General features: G+C 39.9%; 1 protein-coding gene across 1 annotated transcript in view; it reads right to left on the bottom strand.

Moving 5' to 3' along the window:
- The window catches only part of LOC144248280 (3'-5' RNA helicase YTHDC2-like), a 30,172-nt gene that overhangs the window by 2,754 nt on the left and 5,340 nt on the right, over window positions 1-22,078 (bottom strand). Inside the window, exons 6-23 of the mRNA XM_077790281.1 lie at window positions 14,490-14,592; window positions 13,163-13,319; window positions 10,863-10,970; window positions 9,625-9,773; window positions 9,100-9,235; window positions 8,617-8,743; window positions 7,592-7,657; window positions 6,621-6,805; window positions 6,374-6,470; window positions 6,210-6,297; window positions 6,030-6,110; window positions 5,506-5,588; window positions 4,467-4,572; window positions 4,210-4,329; window positions 3,584-3,856; window positions 2,964-3,090; window positions 2,315-2,520; window positions 883-1,078 (exon numbers count right to left, since the gene is read on the bottom strand). Coding sequence (XP_077646407.1) covers window positions 883-1,078; window positions 2,315-2,520; window positions 2,964-3,090; window positions 3,584-3,856; window positions 4,210-4,329; window positions 4,467-4,572; window positions 5,506-5,588; window positions 6,030-6,110; window positions 6,210-6,297; window positions 6,374-6,470; window positions 6,621-6,805; window positions 7,592-7,657; window positions 8,617-8,743; window positions 9,100-9,235; window positions 9,625-9,773; window positions 10,863-10,970; window positions 13,163-13,319; window positions 14,490-14,592 — 2,408 coding nt within the window. The remainder of the gene's footprint in view (window positions 1-882; window positions 1,079-2,314; window positions 2,521-2,963; window positions 3,091-3,583; window positions 3,857-4,209; window positions 4,330-4,466; window positions 4,573-5,505; window positions 5,589-6,029; window positions 6,111-6,209; window positions 6,298-6,373; window positions 6,471-6,620; window positions 6,806-7,591; window positions 7,658-8,616; window positions 8,744-9,099; window positions 9,236-9,624; window positions 9,774-10,862; window positions 10,971-13,162; window positions 13,320-14,489; window positions 14,593-22,078) is intronic.

Raw genomic sequence — 22,078 nt, 5'->3', positions numbered from 1 at the left:
GTAAAAATGTGGATTGATATGATGTGACCCAACTCATGTACCTTCACCAGTTTTCACAGGCCACTATACAACTTTTGCCTAAAGCTGTTGGCAAAATCACACATGCCTCTATTTCCTAGTAAAACAGCAGATTTAAAGACCTAGTAAGAAAAAAAAAATATCTATGGCTACTAATTAGGATTCTTTATTTTTCTTAAGTGCAATTCAGTCAGCATGAGCACTACTCTAAGGTTCACAGTTTAAAAGCAAGACAGGAAAGCTTTAGAAATAAGTTGGACTTTTAGTTTGATTCAAACTATGACAACTAGAAGCAGTTATTTTTGCTTCCATTCCAACAGGACTCAATTTAAATGAGAAAAAAAGAAGGAAATGTAAATATATTCTCTATTACTTATAGTTAATAGTACAGTTAACTGAAATTAAAAATTATCAGTAGAACATATCTTGAAAATGTATGTGTTAGCTAGAAGCAACATAACTTGTTTGCCATACTGATTGTTTCTAAATTATTCTGTTTGAATAATCTGGTTCAATGTATCAAATAAAGTAGTCTGCAGAAAGAGAACATGCATACTACACTTCTCAGTACCAGTACTACAGTTCTCATTAGATATTGTGGCTGCATTCTTTCCTTACAAACTATACTGCAGTTTCTGAGACCCTACGACTGTGTAATTTATGGACTTGAATAGGTAAGGAATCCCAAAATGGAGAGATTTGTTACAGAACCAACAAACTCTTCCTGAATAGCTACAGGAATTATAACAGCGCTGTTTCCAGAATCAGCCAATATATGTATTAAATATTACTGAAAAATAAGCTCTGCATGTCACACGCTGATGTATACCAACGGAAACATCCCAAATCCAGACTCCAGTGTACCTTGAAAGGATGAAGATGCCTGCAAGGCATTACTTTGCAGTCTGGCTGGTCCACAGAAGAGGGCCACGGTGACAGGTGTCACAACAGAGCAGCACCTGATGTTTGCTGTCTTGTGAGCTCTCGTCATTTCATCATATATAAGCCAGTCTGTAGGGAGGGCCTGGATGGCTGCAGCTTGTCCATTTGCTGGGGCAATCTGTGGAAGAGCAGGTAAAACCAGGCTATTGTACCCTCTACCTGTAATTAATGTAAATTTGAACGTATTTCTCATTTTATCCAGAGACACTGTGGGTGCCTCAACCTGGCAGTGCCCAAGGCCAGGCTGGATGGAGCTCTGAGCAACCTGGACTAGTGGAAGGTGTCCCTGCCCATGGCAGGGGCTGGAATGAGATAAGCTTTAAGGTCCCTTCCAACACAAACCATTCTATGATTCTGTATTTTGAGAATTAAATACATGTACAATTATATACATATAAAAATATACATGCATGTTGCTATCATGCTGGCATGGTAGTGTGGAGGATTTGTTTTAGAAAGGCCTTGGAAATGAGAAACTGAGGGAAAAGATACATTTATGTATGCTCCATTGTTTCAGGAAAGTCCCGCTTCAGCATTCCTCTGTAAACCCCCTTTCTCCCCACCCCTGAGCAGTTCCTATTGGACCTGGCCCTTGGGGTGGTTCTGATGTGCCTAAGCTGGACACTGTCTCTATTGTTTAGACCTTAAGTCTTAATTTTGCTGTATAAAACTGTATCTGGGCAATAGCCCGGGGCCTTTGGTCCCTGCAATGCTTCAGGCAATACAATCTCTCTGGACAAGCATACCATTGGTCTCTCTTGGTCTCTTTATCTCGAATCCTAGTGGCGACCGAGGCAGCGCCGCAGCTCGGACCGTGCTAACCCAGCCACTGCCTGGTGAGCCCAGGGCAGCGGGACCGCGGAAAACCCCGGCCCCGAGAGGGGACAGCTAGCCAGAGGGTCCCGGGGGGCCGGGGAGGGACGGGGGACAGCGGCGAGAAACCCCCGAAAGCCGCACATGCACATAAAAAAGTGTGAGAGAATTCAACCAGATTCATCAATTATCCTACCATGGTAAAACAAAATATGTTGCTTTAAAAAGAAATGTTAAAAATAAGTTTCAGAGAAAAACTTGCTTTTAAGAATAGGGATCATTATATCTTTAAAACAATTTTATAGCAGGGCAGTTTTTTTTGCCTTTTTGCCTTTTCCATCTAGAGAAAGGACTAATTGAAACGATAGAAAAATGAATCAACTCCAATTCTATCAGCTGGGTAGAACAGTATTTTCTAAAGCTGTAGTGTTAAATGCCTATACTGCTTTTGAAGTACTGACAAATAGGAAAAGACATTTCTAAAACACGTGACAGATTTTAGTACCCTTTTTTTTGAACTATGAATTCAAAGTGTCTTTACCTTTTTATACTGAGACTGACCAAGAACAGAGGTAGGATGAAATCGCACTTTCTTCTCTTTTGGTTCCGTCAACACCAGGCTGTCTCTGTCTACATGCACAAGATTGGGATACATCCCAGCCACTAAGGCACCTTTAATTACAGCCCAGTTCTCAGAGTTAGCATTAACATCTCTAATATCAGCTCCTCCTCTGGCTCTCACAAAACCTGACAAATGAAAGAGACAAAACAGTGCCATGTTACCTTGTGTTTGGCTCTCAAAAGGAGTCAGAAACTAAAGGTGAAATAAATGACTTCTTTGTTGCATTTTTCACCACTGCCAACCTTAACAGCACCAAGAAGAAACCATTACACTGAAATCCTTCCTGATAAGGGGTTTCATACTGACACAGGATACCACTATTTTCTGCAATATAAAGACATTTCCTATGGGAATAATTCATTAAAACATGAAATGCAGTGGCATGTGGAGATGAGGGTGCTTTCAGTTTGATCAGCCACAATTCCTCATCTGCACCATACCCTGCATGAATGTGTGCATGACAGTGTATTTCAAATTAAGGAAAATTACACCAGTGAACATGATTTTTGTTACAATTTCTATATGCTTGACTTTAAAACAACGTTAAAATTGTTTCCAACTTCTCTACCTGAGGCTCTAAGCTGGCCAAGCACCTGTGTTCTCATTCCTGTAATGATTTCCATTGTGGCTCGGGATAGGAAGTTCTTTTCACAGAAGGCTCTCTCCCAGCCGTCACTGCGTGCCTTCTGCCATGCCTGAAAATGTTTTTACATTTGCCTATTAATTTGAAGGACTTAAACTAAAAACTGCAGGTGTTTTTTTAAAGATTACATTTATGTCAATAAAATGAATGCAAAACCCACTCTAAAAGTTAATGTATCAAACCAGATTATTTTTTCTGTTCAACAATTAGATTCTCTTTATGTGCTCACTCCAGTGATGATTATGTCAAATTAAAACAATAAATAAAGATCATTACATTAAGATAATGATTCAAAGTTCAGTGTAGTAGGATGCAAAGAGGCACATTGTTGAAACATTCAAAATTTTCTAGGGTTTGAAACAAAACATACTACAAAAAGGGCTCCCTCACAAATTTATGAGTCCAATACACAGGAAAGGCACTAGGCAAAAAGAAAGTCTTCTCTGAGGACTTAATCACAGTCCGCCACTCTACATCCAACTGGTACATCTGCATTTTGCTTGGGTGATGTGCTGTGATTAGTACTTTCTGAAATGAAAGACTACCTGGAAAGCCCTGAGCAGGGCCATGTGGTCACTGAATGTCCCGGCAGCAAAGCGCTTCCTGCACAGCACGGCTGCACGCTTTTGGGAGGCCAGCGTGGGCAGCACAAAAGGGTCTTGGCAGGCAAGAGCACAGGCAATGGTCAGAACAGGATCCAGGCACTTCAGAACTACAGCATACAACACCATTTTACCGAGGTGTGGCTCTACAGGTAATTCAGTCAGCTGATAACCAAGCTCAGTGAGATCTTCCCAAGGGTCCATGGCATCTATGGTCTGTTCATAAACAAGCAAACAAACAAATAAAGGAGAGGAGGATGGGTACAGTGGACAAAATCAATTTACAGTGAAAGCAAAAAGGATGTGAATAATGGACATTAACTAGACTTGTTTCCAAACACTGAAGAAGCAAGTCAGACTATTAACAGAGACAAGACTTTGAAGCACTCTCTTCCCTTGACATGGAAAAACACATCCCCACACACAAAATGAAAACAGACAACAAGCAAAACTTCAAAACATCCTTAAGTAATTAAAAACAGCTTCAGTACAAACTGAAGTCAGTAAACTGCTACACCACAAATTTGGGATCAAACACAATTACCATCTAAACCTGTTCCTTTTCTGACCTTAAGCATATGCACAGCATTTCTCACAGTTACAGCAGGCGGAGGATCAGGAGCTTTCATAAGAAAGTCTACAATTGGACAATTAATTGGAGCCAGAATTTTTGTGTACAAACAGATCTCCTGCAAGGTAAAAGGCAGAACAAAAAAAGATTACCAAGATTTGGAAGCAGCTGCCAAACACATGATTTGTTGCAATTAGTAGTATGGTTTGAGGACATTGTATTTTTTAAAGTTATCGTTTCTAACTGAACATGCACCTGAAGCGGCAGTCTTAGAAGTTCTGGAGATTGAAATTCCAACATATTCTGAAATCGGAGCCTGCTGAAGAGACGAAAGCAGACCCCAGGCTTACAGCGCCCAGCCCTTGAAAATAAAATATGGGAAGTTGTGAAAATGAGGATTTCTTTCTAAAAACAAAACCAAAAGCCAACAAACAGACACAGAAACTCAGAATGGAAAAGAAGAGGCACTACCATGAAGAAAGTGTTGTTAGGTCACATGCAACATGAGAATTTCCTAATCATTAATTATTTTTGAGAGTGTGGCAATTTTTTACTGTAATTTTAACCCAACACTGAGAAATCTGGAGAAAGAAAAACAAGGCTTTTCTAATGTAAAGTGCTGTGGGTTTTTTGCTAACCTAAGACCAGTCCAAATCTCAATCATCCATTGTTGTAAGGAACCAGTTGCAAACTTTCTTGCTTCCCCTCACATCCCCTAAACAGAAGTGATGCTTGGAGTAAAAGGTAGAATAAAGATGAAGTAACTTGTGAGCGAATGAGGAAGGAATGAGCAAATTCTCTCAGTCATATACATCTATGTGCATACATGCAGCTTAATGCCAATATGATTGATTAAACAGGCATTTGTTGCTACATAAACTTCTGAGCCCTCCCCCACAGTGCTGGGAAGAATATAATCATGGCCTGTTAAGTCATGGATAGCTTGGAGAAAGTGAAATAGGCAGTCCTCTGCCCATAGACATGATGTGAAAACATCCCACTGGACATTGTGACTGCGGGTGCTACGTGGGAGAAAGAGGAAGGAGAACAAATTAATGGGGGGAAAACAACCCAGACCTTTGGGAAATGCCTGAGCATCACTTTTCTACAACTTGGGAGATTATTCCAAGGAAATACATGCTGACACCTACTCGTCTGCAGAGAACCAGTGTTGGCCTCTATGCAACACAACACCAGAATAGGCCAGAAACAATTACTGTGTTGTGTGGTTTATTCTAAACATAAAGGACTGTGCATATCTGCAAAATGGGAACCGCTATGAGGCATTTATTACCTGCCTTTTCTCTGGATAGCACTGGCTTTTGAAATCCACCCCATTTTTAGCACTGTAGCACAACTCAGTGCATCAAAAGACTTCTAGAAAAACAAAGAAAGGAATACAAACTGAAAACTTAATAGGGTACATGAAATACAAGTTACTAGTTAGTTAGATTACCAACAGGAGTTTTCTAAAAAGTATGAAATAGTAATATATACAGCAGCTTCTGAGACAAAGGTACCTTCTCAATTTCAAGTGAATTAATGAGGGTATCTCCTTTCTAGTATCTCAATGCTCCGCAATTTTTGAAATTCAAGATTTTCAAGGTTTTTTAGACGGATAGTTTACAGTATTTGTCTTAAAACAAATGCATGTTGAAGCCTTTCAGAAAGGACTGTTGCCTGACAGGCACTAGGTCTCAGCTAGTAAAAGCTTTTTCTCACTTTACTGTAAAGTAATAAAAAAAAAAAAAAAAGTTCTCCAAAATTTATACACTGTGTGTTTTAGAATCACACTAGGAAAATTTAAGGCAGTCCTACCTCTTTCACCTTGCCTGAGTCAATGACAAACACCACATCATTGACTGTTATGCTGGTTTCTGCAATATTAGTAGAAAGAATCTGCAAAGAAAAAACCCAAAACCACCAAAACTATAATAACTGCAAAAGCAATGGCAAAATAGGTCATTGTGGCATTGGAAAAAGTCCTCTAATACTTGCAATTTTGCGGATGCCAAAAGGTGGACTTTCAAGCACTTTCTTCTGGTCCAAAGTCTGCATACTTGAATGAAGCACGAAAACTTGGTATCTAATGCAAGACAAAAGGAACATTTTAAGGATCCTTAAAAGAAGCAATGAAAAGCCACAGTAACTAAAGGTTTTACCTGTGAGCATTATCAGAAAATCTCTTGTCATCCAAAACAATGCGGTCCCTCAGGCTCACTATCTCATCATACCCAGGAAGAAATATTAAAATTGCTCCTAAAAAAGGAAGTGGGTTTGCAAAGTTAAACAGAAAATTCAAATACATGCCGAATAGCACTCAGAAGGTTTTAACGTCTGTGGATTGCTGAAAAAAGAGCATGATTATCAGAAGTCAAATCCACAACCACTGGTTAGGTATTTACCTACCTGCATCAGAACTATGACAGATGCTGTGAAGTAAGTGCATTATCAGATCCAGATCCACTTTTTCATCATCAAAACTGTGATGGTAAGCTGTCAGTAGCTCTCTGTCCTCTGCACTAAGGTCACTAGCACTCTTTTGGACCAGGGAACTGGAACTTTCATCCATGTTTCCAAATCCGAATGAAGCGCTGTAACAGGAAAATACACCAGAATCAAGGCTGCCCCTTCGGGTTTGCATTGAGCCATCAACTCAAACTTAGATCAAGACCAACATGACTATTGGTCTTGAATTCTGATGTTTAAGTGTAGCAGAAGGGAATCACCATACTATTACTGTTTACTGATTCCAATGTTAACCCAATGAAGGATGCCACTTTATTTATTAGTGGTAACTTTAGTTTTCTTCAACTTCATTGAAACACAACCATAAGCAAAGGAAAGTATAAAGATACTTCTCGTTTATCTGTTCAAGTAAAAATATTTGAGAGATACGTCTTCTCCAAAAATTTCCCACTAGCAGAAACTACACTAAAAGAAATTATAGTAGAGATAATCTTTACAAAACACTACCACAAGTATGATAACTGTAAGTTAATCAGAAAATCATTCTTGAATGGCCTAGTGTACACATTACTTCTGCAAATTTTCTTTAATATGCCTATTGCATATAAAAAATATAGATAAAAACACATTACAGATTTGTTTCCAAAATAAGCATGTGAAAAGAAAATGGTACATAGTATAGAATTAGCAAGTTGTGCAAGCATAAACAATATGCTATTGAGTACAAACTTTTTTGCTGTTTATTTTTTGAAATACTCCTATTCTTAAAAAAAGGTATTGCTATTAAGTCCAGATTTTAGAGCATGAAAAGCTAAAACCTGTTCTGATTAGAAGAACACAAATCTCAAATTTCCCATCACAACTCTATGTATATCATATACAACTCATTCTGCAAAACAGTTACAGCTTACCTGTAGGATTCCAACAGATGAACAACCTCTGTCTGTCCAAAGTGCCTAGCCCAGTCCACAGCCATCCTGAAATAGTTGCACAAGTATTTTTATTAGACTTTTCACTTCAAAAGATGCATATGAAGAGCACATCAGGAGAGGCAATTGACATCAGACTTTTGTACCCATTTCTGTATTGACATCAGTACTGTTATTGCTGGATCTGCAACTTCCCATTTGAAAGTGCTTCATAGGTGTTAACAGCTGACTTTTAGGTGACTACAGTTCTTTACCACAATAGAATGTCAGTTTTACACAGGAGCAAACATGCACAAGGAAGTGAGGAGGAAGAAGGTGCCATTCCTTTAAAAATGGTGCAGAGATCAGACCTGCCTGTTTGCAGTATCCTTGAAGTCATCTCAAAAAGTCACACCCCAGGCATAACATCTGGCTATTTCATGTCTTTCAGAAGCTGTCCTTCTCACTATGCAGTTCACTCTTTTATCTTTAAATTGCATTTCTTCCCCAAGTTATTCAAATGTTAGTACCAAATATCAGACCCCTGGAATCCTAATTCTTATCATTCCATACTACAATTATTTACTGTACTTCCCTGTTTATATGAAGACATACTCCATGACCACAAAACCTGAGTTTCTACAGATTCACAAATATTTTTACATGCTACAATATATTTAGAAACATAACAGAAAGATCTTCTGATATGTGTAACTCCATGAAAATAGCAATTGCCAAATATTTTGGTCCAATTCAGTAGATTACAGTTGTTCTACTAACCAGTATCTTAAATAAGACCTACTGAAGCAAAGTTTATAGCTCACAATCAAGACCATGTAATTAAGAATTCAATTTAGAATTTACAGAAAACAATGTGATTATCAGGAGTTAGAAATTGTTGAGGCTGTCAAAATCTATAGTTCTTACAGCAGTGTGATAAGTTAGCAAATTAATTTAGATGATAAAGAATTTTCTTCCTCTCTCCTATATTGACAAATAAATCTATCTTTTGGTTTCTCTGTTTTTACCAGCCATTAGATGATTTGCAGTGGATACTTGCTCCCATGCTGATCAACTGCTCTACTTGACTCAAAAAGCCTCTCCCTGAAGAAATCATCAGAGCAGTCGCACCAGTTTCACTGTGCCGATAATCAACTGAGAAATAAAAAAAAAAAAAAAAAATCCAGCAAACCCAGTAGAAATGTTATTTTTTCATCTAAATATAGTACAAATATTGCTTTCAAATTCCAGCCCAAAGAGAATTTGTTTCCTCACTTTATCTCTGAAGTTAGTTCATATGAATTCTACACTGTTTTAGAAACACACTTCTGTCAATACTTCAAAACAACAACTAACTAAACAACTCATTATTTCTGCTAGCCCTATCATTTTTTCAGTCAGCATCAGAATGCAAAGGTTAACACCATTTGAAACTGGAGATAAAAGTAGCCATAAAAATCTAAGTACATCTGAGGTTGCTTTTTTCTTATGTAATAACACATGAAACTTACCACTGACATTTTCAGTTAAAATAAGATTTAACAGCTGAGCAAACGAATCAATATCTTTATGCAACCAGATGTCAGAAAGACAGGAATCCATTTCTTTTACTATCCACGGTTCAAGGCAATTCACATCTTTTTCAGTCTGAAGATAAAAAACAATATTGAAAGTTTAATCTTTTCCAAGAGTTGTCTTTATTCTCATACATTACCCACAAAGAATTGCAATGGTTATTTTTCCCAGCAGCAACAGAAACCCAGCACTCAGGTATCAGTTCATGCATTGATTTTGTCATACGCAAGTACGAACACAATGGCAGTCGAGCCATTTGATCTGAGGAAAAGCTGTGTGCAACCACCCGAACTGAAGAGCACACTTCAGCTAGAGCCGTTCATCCTCATCAAGTAATCTTTAAAATACGTTAATGTCCTGAAAGACTCGACAGAACTTTAGAAAACAGATTTTAAATGGATAGTAATACAACACAAATATAAACACCTGTAACATCTCTTCCGACTAAAGAAAAAACTTACCAGTTGATTAAATACTGTGTCACCGCCATCATCCAACCGTTTGTACTCCTCATTTGTCCTTGGAACCGATTTTTGTCTCCGAGATGTCCCTTTGTTAGTGTTATCTTGAGCTGAACACCACTCAGCAAGAGTGTTCTTCTGTTTCTCTTCTAGAATGCAAAGTATTCCCCAAGAAAGTTTTAGAGTCATATTTATTATCCATTGTCTTCTACTAAAAAAGTTAGTCACAGCAGGTTTTACCAAGTTTTACCCATTCAACATCTTTTTTTAGTCTAGAATGCTCCTACCAGTCCAACATAAATGACATGTTTAAGGGTACCCAAAGTGCACTGCACCCGGGCTATAAAAACAAGGTAAAACCCAACACTTTGCTGTTTAACCCCCCAAACCTCCATTATTCCAAACTACTGCATTCAAAGTATCTTCCTTAAGTAATCACCTTCTACACAATCTCAGGCCAGATCTTTTTCCACAAATGGAATTCTGAAGACAAGTGATATAGTCCCTGCATGTAACAACTTACTTTTCTACACTAGTGGAAGAAACATCAGAAAACACCAGTGTCCTAACTGAACTTTTCTGACCCCAGTGATCAGAGATGAGCACTGTGATCAATATCCAGTTAGGACTGGATATTGAATGTTATAGCTTTGGGGTTTGCATTTTCTACTTTTTCTTTAAATAATCACTGGGATCATTACTTTCAGTTGCCAGGAAAACTTCTGAAGCAGTATCTACTTAATTTAAAACCAATGATGTTTAGCTCAAGAGTGTTAACACTTAAAAAAATGCATCCATGCCTGAAGAAAGCAGTGAAAAATGTTACTGAAGGGAATACCTTGTCCATTTAGTGCAAGATGTACAAAATCATGCCTGCTTTAATAGCTGCACTTTAATTTGCACCCAAAGGTACAGACATCCTATGCTTCTTTAGTATTCATGTGGGCAGAGCCCCCAGTTATATATAACTCTACAGCATAATAATTAGAAAAAAGATGACATTTATCAACTGAGTGAAAACAGAATGCAACCACTGAATCAAAGTGATTTTTTTTTTCTTTAATTGCATAAACTATTTCCATAATGTAAATATTGAGAGCTTAAAGATACTTGCTGTCATCTAAATTACACTCATTTAATCTCCTGACTCTGGAATTTCAACAGAAAATAATCCTGTTAATTGTTTGTTCAATCAATGATTCTCATTGCCAACCCTTAGAATTAACAAGTCCGCTGACCTTGCTGCTTCTTTTCTTTGTACTTCACCATCTCTTTGTTTGTATACCCAGTGCTTCGTAAAATGTCCTCCAGAAACATCTCTTTAACTTCAAAAGGTCTCCCTTGGACTAAAATAGAAAAAATCCGTAAAAGATCATATATTCACCAGCTTCACTTACAGAATTAATTTTTTAAAAAACTACCTTCACTGGAGTTTATTTTTCTCAAAACTGTACAAAACAAAACATTTCCAAAATCAAATGCCACCTTGTTTCTCCATAACCTCTTCAATTTTATGAAGTGTTCCAGCAGGAGATGTTCGGAAGATTGACAGTTATTAACTACAATTTTTTTTTAAACGAGAAAAAGAAAACAGCTGTTTTTGTTTAGGCTTACAAACAAGAACTTGCCATGTAAATCTGCCATCTGGATTAAAAATGTAATTAATTAATAAGCAATTAATACAGCTTTTTGCAAGGTTCCACACAGAGACAGTACATCTTTGAACTACTGAACTACTGAACTACTTTCTTTTCATGAGAATCATGTGAGAAGGCAGCCTTATATCCATGTCCTCTACTAATTCAGCAAAGCTGAGCTTTCTTTACTGAATACTTCTTGACAGATGAGACATCCCAGTGGCCTTTACCTTCTGATAATTTATCCTGATTTCTTTTTCAACAGGACTGTTTTTTAGACCTTATCTGTCAACATTGCAGGATGCTTTTTGCATGAAGATTAAAATCTCTACATTTTGATTTCTTGTTCCTTAACCTGACTCAGGAACACTCAGGAATTTCCTTCAGAAAGAACAATCCACAATTCACATACTTTTAGAAGCTGGTCACAGAGGAAGCCTTCCAACACTGATCACAAACTCTGTGTACTACAGCGATCCACAGCTACAAGATGTGGTTTCTGTGGTCAGGATTTTGTCAGCTGTATTGCTGAAGGAGACTCAAACCTTGTATATTACATTAACAGAAAAAGCTACTTCTTTTAATTCTTAAATTAACAAAAAAAAAAAAAAAAAAAAAAACAACGGGAAAAAAACATATTTTGAATTGTTATTGGCCTGTTACATAACCAGCACAAACACTGTGGTAAACTGGAAAGACTGGGAGAGATTGCCAGCAGATTTTCCAACACAAATTGACCGATCTGAAAGAACAGGAAGCTGCAAAAAGACTAAACTGGAAAGTCATACAACAATCACAACTGAGGCACTCCCTTGCAAAAAAAATTCAGAGAACATGAAATCACGTGTAATTTCCAGATTCCTGTCTCCAACAAGCTGCAAACCTTATTCAACTGGGCAAAAATTCAAAACTGAGAACTAAACAGTTCCATCTGCAAAAAAAGGAAGGAAAAAAAGGTTTCCTCCTCACAAACATTTGCTAAAATAAACCAGTAAGCAATCCCATTTCCTAAAACCATTGAGATTTTTTTTTAAAAAGGCTGACATGCAGAGAGTCTACCTGATTGCCAGATAAAGCATTTCTCTTAAAAGCTACCTTTCAAAACACATTAAAGTTGGACATTACTGTTGAAAAAGTAAGAGGATTGCAAGGTGCCAGAGGAGGTCACCCATGCAGAAAACCTGCAAGCCAAGAGGGTGGGGCAAAAACCGCAAACCCACAAAAACCCCCCATCTCCCACGCATTTACATTTTGCCTTTACTTAAGATCAGTCAAATGAAATTAAACCAGCAAATAATGGTAACTTTTCTTTGCATTTGAATGTAGTCTAACTGCAGGTAACTGAGTCTGCAAACAAACTAAGCGAAACTGGATGTCTTTTCTGAATATTTACCTAGATGAACAACTACTAATTTTCCTTAAATCAGAGAATCATGTGATTCTTTTTTCATGTGAAACTCAATCTGCCTAAGCCTGTATTTCTGAACTGAACTGGTACAGTTATTTGTGTTTTATCCAGTAACCAGTAACAACCTTCAAAAAGCCTGAACAGTAAGATCCTACTGGAATGCACTGATATATATCACACTCATGTAGCTCCTAAGTCCTGTATCAGCATGAAGACAGAACTTCAATGACCTCTTCCTCCTTCTTCAATTAAGAGTGGAGGGGGGCAGGATGTACCTGCATTTACAGAACTCCCAGTGACTAAAACACTTCACTTTGAATGAGGTGCAAACAGTCAAGAAACAAGAAACCTGCATACAGAAAGAACAAGGATTCCTGGAATTCTCAGTGTATTAATCATGTGCCTTTACTCAGAATAATTTGCTACAGTTTAGTAAGATCTGTGAGTCTCAGGGCAGGTATACTCAGACTTAAGAGTTAAGATCAAGACTTACTATGTATTACTGGGCAGCTTCCAAAATACCTAATAAAGAGATTTGCATCTAGAGCAGCACTAGAGAGAATTAGTTTTAAATTATTCTGGTTTTGCAGCACATCTCTCAGTTTTATTAGCAAGAAGTCGCTGAACCTATCCCTCTCATGTACTTCATCCTGTAACAAAAGGGGAAAAAAAGAGATAAAAAACCATCACAGATTCACAACTTCTAACAAAAACAAACTTCTCTAAAAAAAAATACATGTTTTGGTGGCACATTACAGAGGCCTTAATATGTGTGAGTCTAGTTTAAGTAATAGGTTTTTTTAAAAAAACTATCCATAAAGAAACAAAAATGCCTCAAAAAGTTTTTATCAGCGCTGAGTGCATTACAATGCTGAAGCTGTAAGCACCTTAACTTTAGAGGCTAAAGTGAGTATCTGAAACCTCTCTGATTTTGTATTTGAAGCCAAATTTCAAGAAAACACCACAAACTACAAATCTTATTTTAATAAATTCTCACTTCACCACTGATAAGCATTTAAAAAAATGTATGACACCACATAATCAGAAAAACAGACAAATTGCTTAGACAAGTCATACACAAAGCCTGTAAGTTAAGGCACATAACTGATTAATCATCTTTTTCATTCTTCTGTTTTGATTTATATTATGAATGAAGGAAACAAGGACTCAAAATACAAAGTTTGTAGGCTGACATCAAGAATGTATAAATCATTCTCATGCTTTTTTAACTCTGATAAACAGGCAGGCACCTAAACTTACCTTTTCATCTTCAGTACTTAAGTCTTGCCAAAAACATTCTAGTTCCCTTTACTTATTCAATTCCATCATAGGAATATTGACATAATCACAAATGAACAATCTGAATACTTTGCTAGCAATTAGACTCCACATTATCTAGAAAACTCTGGGCAAACAAATGGACTGAAAACCTGTATTGCTAAAACAAATGGTAAGAGAAAATCTGACACAATCACATTGAACCACATCAAGGTAAGCCTCCCTAAGGATTTTCTGCTGACCATGGAAGTTCAGAAATATTTACACTTCTGTCCCTCTCCACTCCTCCTGATTCCACACTTAACCATTGGCATGAAAATAAGATATTTTTACAGGAAAAACGCAAACACACAGAAAAACACCAAACTGCACAAAACATGCATTCTACTCTGAGGACTCAGAAAGTCTTTGAAGTTGATTCAGATTCTACCAAACAAAAACACCTAAAGTGCTCAGCAAATTTAAGTAAAACAAATGAAGACCTCATTTTCCAAAGCAATACATATTGCTCCACCCCACATGAAAGACCACAGGATGCTCACCACAATAACATGGGTCACGGTGGAGAGAGTGCTGTCTCCTGCCATCAGCGTGCCAAGGAGCATGTCATTAGTGCAGAATGTTACCAGCGTCTTTGGAGAAACCCTATGGATCACATCACAGAGACAACTCAGGGGTTTGCACCATTTAAAGCTTTCCATGGATCAAAAATTAATGCAGCTGCTGACCAGAAGAGAAATTACAGTTCCCTCCTCAAAAGATTAATGCACACCACTTGTTTTTAAACTATGCCTTTTCCCAGACATTTCCTAACAATTTGTAGTGCTTGCATCTCAAAACTCTGGACAATGTATTAATTGAAAGAATAAGATTCAATTTTAATAAATAAGGAAGTAAAAGAAAACTGTGAAGAAACCCTGCATGTCATTCATTTTACTAGAAAATTCCATGTGGAAAACCAGGTTCCAATTCCTCAGCCTGTGCTTGGATATAGCCTTTGTACTTGTCTACATGTGGTGGGATGAGCCAGGTGCCTACCCAAGCCACTCTATCTGTCCTCTCCACAGGCAAGGGAGAGGAAACATAAAAAAATGACTCCCAGGCCCCAGAGAAAGATAAGGAGAATGTGGGTCTCTCCCACGGGAAAGTGGGCTCTCCACGAGTTTCTCCAATATGGGTCCTTCCCATCGGCTGCAGTTCTCCAGGAACTGCTGCAGCACAGGTCCTTTTCCACAGGGTGCAGTACTTCAGGAACAGTTTGCTCCAGTGTGAGACCCCACAGGGTCACAATCCTGACAGCAAACCTGCTTCTGTGTGGCTCCCTCCCTGGGGCCACAGCTTCTGCCAGGAGCCTGTTTCAGCACAGACTTCCCAGAGGATCACAATCTCCTTCAAGCATCTACCTGCTCCAACACAGAATCCTTCACAGGAGGATCCCTGCTGCACCACGGACCTCCACGGCCTGCTGGGCCACAGCTGCCTCACCATGGGCTGCACCATGGGCTGCTCTGGCACCTGGAGAATCTCCTCCCCTCCTGCACTGACCTTCCTGTGTGCAGAGCTGCTTCTCTCACATGCTTTCACTGCTCTTCCGGAACCGCTGCCTCTGTTGTGCAGGTTTTCCTCCCCCATTCCCCACTGTCCCAGAGGCACTATCACCATCGCAGATAGGCTCAGCCTTGGCCAGAGGCAGGTCTGCCTTGGCTGGCACCGGCTCTGTCACACACGGGAGAGGCTTCTGGCACCTCCTCACAGAAGCCTCCCCACAGCCTTGCCTTGAAGACACAATTCATTACAGCTGACTAAATCACAGAGGCATCTGCTTGATCCTCTGGTTTTTCAGGAGGTGAAAATACTGAAATGTTACAATTCTATACCTGGGGCACAGTTAGCTGTCCCAATAACAACAGCAATTCTCACTACTCCCTCTGCTACTGCCATCCTAAAAGAGCTGAAAAGTTCCTCTGTACTGTACTCTAAGCTTTTCTCTGGAGGACAGTTAAGAAAACCTTAAAAATTACGTTTCTGTGTTACTAGAAACACCTCTCAACATCTCCACTCCAAATTTCTTTTGTCCACAGCTCAAAATATTGTTATCTCCCCCTTTCAGTGTTTCCCTGGAGTAATTGTATTGATTTTTCTCAAGCTGGATTTTCTGCACTGCTTCCAGTAATTCTACCATTTTCACCTGACTTTGCTCTTCTTCTGCCAGCATAGTACTTCCATATATTAATCATCCAGCTTATTTGTGACACATCTTCACCAGCTCTTCTAATCTCCTAATATCTATGGAGAGTTTTGTGGATGAATGGCTTCGTGAGAAAGGACATGACTACATGCAGTTAGTGAAGCAGTAGCTGAAAATTGCACAGTGCAGCAATAGCAGATGTAGCAATAATATCTTATGTCCTTGGCTAAGCTGGTTCCCAACAGTAGAATGTTCAGCAAAAGATAAATGTAAGGGAAAACAAAGCAAGCTTAGAAAGCTCCAAAGGCGGGATTGACCTGTTTTTCATACACCAATGATGAGCTTAAATTTTGCAATATGCATAAGCTTCATTATAACGGGTATAACTGTACATGTGTGCTTGAAATAAACTGAGACTTGTTGACATTATAGAATGGACTTGTCTCCCGTCATTTTTTCCACAAAATGGTGACCCGATCGACGTGATAGGCACCACGGTGGAGTGACGAAAAAGGGTTCGGGTCCCGATGCAGCCAGGACGGCAAAAGTGCTGAATTGAAATAGAGTGCACCGTGTCCCAGGTGACTGCAGAGGCAAGCCTGGCCGATATGTGCTGCCGACGACCTCGGAGGGCTGCAACAGCGCTGACAATATAGGTATGGAGAGGCAAGCAGCATATGATTTATTTACTGCATTCTTGCAGAGAAGGCAGATTAAAGGCATTGATTTGCAAAAAGATCTGCCAGGGTTATTAACATATGGGTATTCTAAGGGGTTCTTTGTAAATCCTCATACAGTACATGAGTTGTCTGAGTGGCGTAAGTTCGGGGATAAACTGTGGGAGGAAGTTTTAGATGATGATAAGACAGCTAAAAAGTTGGGAAAGTGGTGGAAGGTAGTTCACAATGAGTTATTATAACATCAGGCAGAAAAGAAAGCTGCCGGGCAGAGAACTTCAGCACTAGAGAAAAATAGAGGTTTTAGCGGGGAGGATTGGTTGCCTGGTGTTTCCATGCCACCTGCTGTGTCTACAGTGGAGTTACCTCCATTGCGACCTGTGCCTGAGGACACGGAAACAGAGTCACGTTGCGAGCCCACGGCTCCTCCAGCCCCCTCAGAACAGAAATCGACAGTTTGTCAAAGTTTGTCTGTCAGTAAGCCGACCCCTAGGGCAGAGTCTGACCTAACGGAGGCTCTGGCCAGGGAACGGAGGGAAGTTTGGGCGACTTTGGCAAGAGAGGAGCTGGACAAAGGAGATGGGCAGGCTTTGGAACTAGCAGCAGAACTGGCTTGTCCTGTAATTTTTCAGCAGCAGGCAGGCGGAGGGTTAACAGCTCAGATTACACCGTTTAGATTGGAAGTTGTTGTCACAGTTGCGAGCTACAGTGAGTCAATTTGGAGTTACTAGTGAACCGGCTAGGCAGATATTGGATTATGTTTGGAGTACTAATATATTGCTACCAGGAGATTGTAGAAGTCTTGCTAAGCTGATTTTCTCGACACATCAGAGGCTTTTGTTTGGTGCACACTGGCAGGCAGAAGTTAATGAAGCTGTAGCTATACAAAGACAGCCTGGAGATCCCCTTCATGGAGTAACTGTAGATGAATTAATGGGCTTAGGACCATATTTTCACACTGAGGCACAAGCTATGCTAGGACCTGAGAAGTGTCGAGAGGCAATGCGACTAGCTCGAAGGGCTATAGATAAGGTGAAAGACCCAGGAGGTTTGCCAGCGTATATGGGAATTAAACAAGGAAGGGATGAGACTTTTGGAGCGTTTATTGATAAGGCAGCGGCAGCAATAAAGAGAGCTGGAGTGCCTGAGTTTATGCGTGGATCATTGTTGAAGCAGTGTGCTTTGCAAAATTGTAATGCTTCTACAAGAAGTGTGTTAAACACATTAGGAGCTAATTGGACTATAGAAGATGCACTAGAGAGGATGGCTACTATACCAACGGGGCAGCAGGCATTTTTAGTTGAGGCTATTAAAGAGCTGGGGGAGGGATTGAAAGAGCAGGCAAAAGCTTCACAGACACAAGTGTTAGCTGCTCTTGCACCCCTCCAAGCGTCAGTAGCAACCCAGGGAAATGTTTACAGCAGCCGTATGAGATGTTTCCGATGTGGAGGGACAGGACACGTTCGGCGAGAATGCTCTGCTGCTGGAGTATGGTGTCCTAAGTGCAAATCGGATACTCATAACATTGCTGCCTGTAAGAGGAGACCGGGAAACGCCCGAAACAGCGCGAACAAGAGCAGCCGCGCTCCGACACAAATAGCTGCTCCAGCCTTTCCAACAGCGACACCTTGCGTCCAGCCACAAGAGGGAGCCTCGGGATGGACTTGGCAGCCGCAGTAGAAGTGACTTTAATGACACCACAGCCGCAGAAGGTCCCCACTGGAGTTAATGGACCTATTATAATAGAGGGCAGGACAATGGGAGCTTTGTTATTGGGAAGATCATCGGCCTCTATGCTTGGATTATTTGTGCTGCCTGGTGCATTGATGCAGACTATACTGGTGAAATTATAATTATGGTTCACACTCCATTTCCTCCTATTCGGATTAATAAAGGACAAAGGATCGCTCAATTGGTTCCTCTGGAGCAAATTACTAAGGCTGTATCCTCACGGAAAAGCCGTGGAGGAGATGGATTTGGATCTACAGGAGGCTTGACTCTATTAACTTTGGATCTGAATGACAGACCAAGAAAAGAGGTTTTGTTGGAGTATAAGGGACAAAATGCATGCTTACAGGTTTGCTGGACATGGGTGCTGATTCAAGTATTATTGCACCACAGTGTTGGCCTGCACATTGGCCCTTACAGCCAGCTGCTACAGCAGTAACAGGAGTTGGAGGTTTAACTCTTGCAAGTCGCTCGCCACCTCTTACTGTCTCAATAGATGGTAAAGTCATAAAGGCAATATTTTCTGTTGTTCAGTTACCACCTACGGTGCAATGCCTAGTTGGGCGAGACATTTTAACACAGTTAGGGGTTGTCCTGACAAAGGAGCACCCTTTGGGATAATAGCCATTGCTTGGACTTTCCCAATTCCCATAATTTGGAAAAGTGATGAGCCTATATGGGTAAAGCAATGGCCTTTAAAAAGGGAAAGTCTGCAACATGCTCATGCCTTGGTCACTGAACAATATCAACAAGGGCATCTGAAATTGTCTACAAGTCCTTGGAATACCCCTATCTTTGTAATCAAGAAAAAGTCAGGGAAATACCGCTTGTTACATGACTTGCGGGAGGTTAATAAACAGATGGAGCCAATGGGTGCACTACAGCCAGGTCTGCCTAATCCAGCAATGCTACCTGAAGGATGGCCTCTATGGATAATAGACCTCAAAGATTGCTTTTTTACAATAGCTTTGCATGACAGGGATACAAAGCGCTTTGCATTTACTTTGCCAGCTCTGAACAGAGAAGGTCCAGATCAAAGATTTGAATGGACGGTTTTGCCTCAGGGTATGCGTAACAGCCCTACTTTATGTCAACTTTACGTAGATTCTGCATTACAACCATTGAGGCAACAGTGGCCACAAGCTATCATTTATCACTATATGGATGATATTTTGATTGCTCAGCCTAAATCATTTACGAGTCAACAGGTTAAACATGTACAAAACTTGCTGGGACGTTTTAAGCTTGTTGTGGCCCCAGAGAAAATACAGTTATCTCCTCCTTGGAAATACTTGGGATGGATATTGTCTCAAAGCTTGGTAACGCCTCAGAAATTAGAACTGAAAACTCAGATTGTTACTTTAAATGATGCTCAGAAATTACTAGGTGATTTACAATGGCTTAAAGCCTTCCAAATGAACTGTTAGATTCTCTTAGACCCTTAGTGAAGGGCACAGACCCAACAGCACCAGTGACCCTTAATCCTCAGCAGAAAAGAACTCTTCAGCAAATTACAGACTGTGTGGTTCAGGGTCTAGTACATCGGCGAATACTGGGAATCCCGCTTAATCTCACTATATGGTGTGGTGAAAAACATTTGCTGGAAGCTTTAACCCAGCTAGAAACAAAAACGGGGGAGATAAGGGTGTTGGAATGGCTATCCCCTCCACTTCAGCAAACAAAGACTTTAATTCAAAAAATTGAACTGTTAGCAGCTTTGATAAAACGAGGTCGTGAGAGAATTTTGCAGGTTGATGGGCGAGAGCTTGAACTAATACAGATTCCTATGAAAAAGGACTCTTTACAATGGTATTTGGTTAATAGTGAAGAACTGCAGGAAGCTCTGCTAGGAATAGGAGGTGCTGTCATAACTGAAAGTATTAAAAATCCTCCATTACAGTGGATTGGAAAATTGAGTTGGATGGTTCGGCCACAGAGAGAAAAGGAGCCGATTCCTGGTGCAATAACAGCATACACAGATGCAGGGAAGAGGTCAAGAACAGCAGCAATTACATGGCAGGAGCAGGGAGTCTGGAATCATGAAATTCTTACTGCAAATGACTCAGATACCCTTCAGACCTTGGAGTTAGCAGCTGTGGTTTGGGCTCTAACAGTCCTGAAGGGGCCTTTGAATATTGTTACAGATTCCTTGTATGTAGTTGGTGTTGTGGAAAGAATAGAGGATGCTGCTATCAAGGAAGTACAAAATCAGAGACTATTTGAACTGTTCATACAACTTCAAAAAGCAGTAAAAATCCGAGAACATCCTTATGCTATCATTCATATAAGAAGTCACAAATGGGAAATTGGCTTAGGAGAGGGTAATGCCCGGGCAGATAAGCTCGTCACAGTGACTCAAACTTCTCCTTTATCAGGGCAAATGCTTGCCAGGGAGGCACGTTCTATGTTTCATCAGAACGCAAAAGGGTTACAACGGGAGTTTGGAATATCCCATGCAGATGCCACTGCTATAGTGAGAGCTTGTCCTATCTGTAGTCATCATAATGGGGGTCATGGCATGGGATGGGGAGTTAACCCACGAGGTCTTTCATCTAATGAACTCTGGCAGATGGATGTTACTCATGTAAATAGTTTTGGTCGCTTGAAATATGTTCACGTTACTATAGATACATATAGTAAATACATCTGGGCAACAGCTCAAGCTGGAGAAAAAGCATTACATGTTATAAGGCATTTGTGTAGTTGTTTTGCAGTAATGGGAGTGCCAAAGCAGATTAAGACAGACAATGGTCCTGCATACATTGGTGGCAACGTGAATAGATTTTTAAAATCATGGGGAATTAAGCACATTACAGGAATAGCACCTTCTCCCACTGGACAAGCAATTGTAGAAAGGCAAATGGAACTTTGAAGAGATATCTGGAAAAACATAGAGAGATTGGAGATGTTCAGGAAAGATTAATGAAAGTGCTCTTTGTTCTTAATCATTTGTGTGTATTTGGGGATTCAGAGGCACCACCTGCAATGAGACATTATGGACAAAAAGAAATAAGCAAAAAGGGCAAAGAAGTATGGGTCAGGTATAGGGACCCTAAAACAGGTAATAGTGGCAACCCTGTTACCAGGAGAAGCTGCCAGAAAGGCTATGGTGTTAGCTGAACAATTGGGATGCTGGACTAAAGATGAACTTAACAAAACATCAGAGGTTTTAGCTATGCTTGCTATGGATGTACAAAGTGTAAATCATGCTGTACTACAGAACAGAGCAGCAATTGATTTTTTGTTGTTAGCCCAGGGACATGGATGTGAGGAATTTGAAGGAATGTGTTGCATGAATCTCTCTGATCATTCTGTATCAATACATGCTAAGATTAAAGAACTACAACAGGGCCTTCATCAATTAAAAGAAGAAGATGGTCTGGGGATAGAAGAATGGCTTAAAAGTTTAGGGATCGGTCCTTGGCTAAGAACTTTTATCATGTATGTAGTAGGAATCTTGATTGTTGTTTTACTACTCTTGCTGATTTTGCCCTGCCTGTTTAACTGTCTTCAGAAGCTGGTAGAACGCATGGTTCAA

The sequence above is a fragment of the Lonchura striata genome, chromosome Z (genome assembly GCF_046129695.1).
Source record: "Lonchura striata isolate bLonStr1 chromosome Z, bLonStr1.mat, whole genome shotgun sequence".
Classification (NCBI taxonomy): Eukaryota; Metazoa; Chordata; class Aves; order Passeriformes; family Estrildidae; genus Lonchura; species Lonchura striata.
This window is presented reverse-complemented; position numbering and strand designations above follow the sequence as displayed.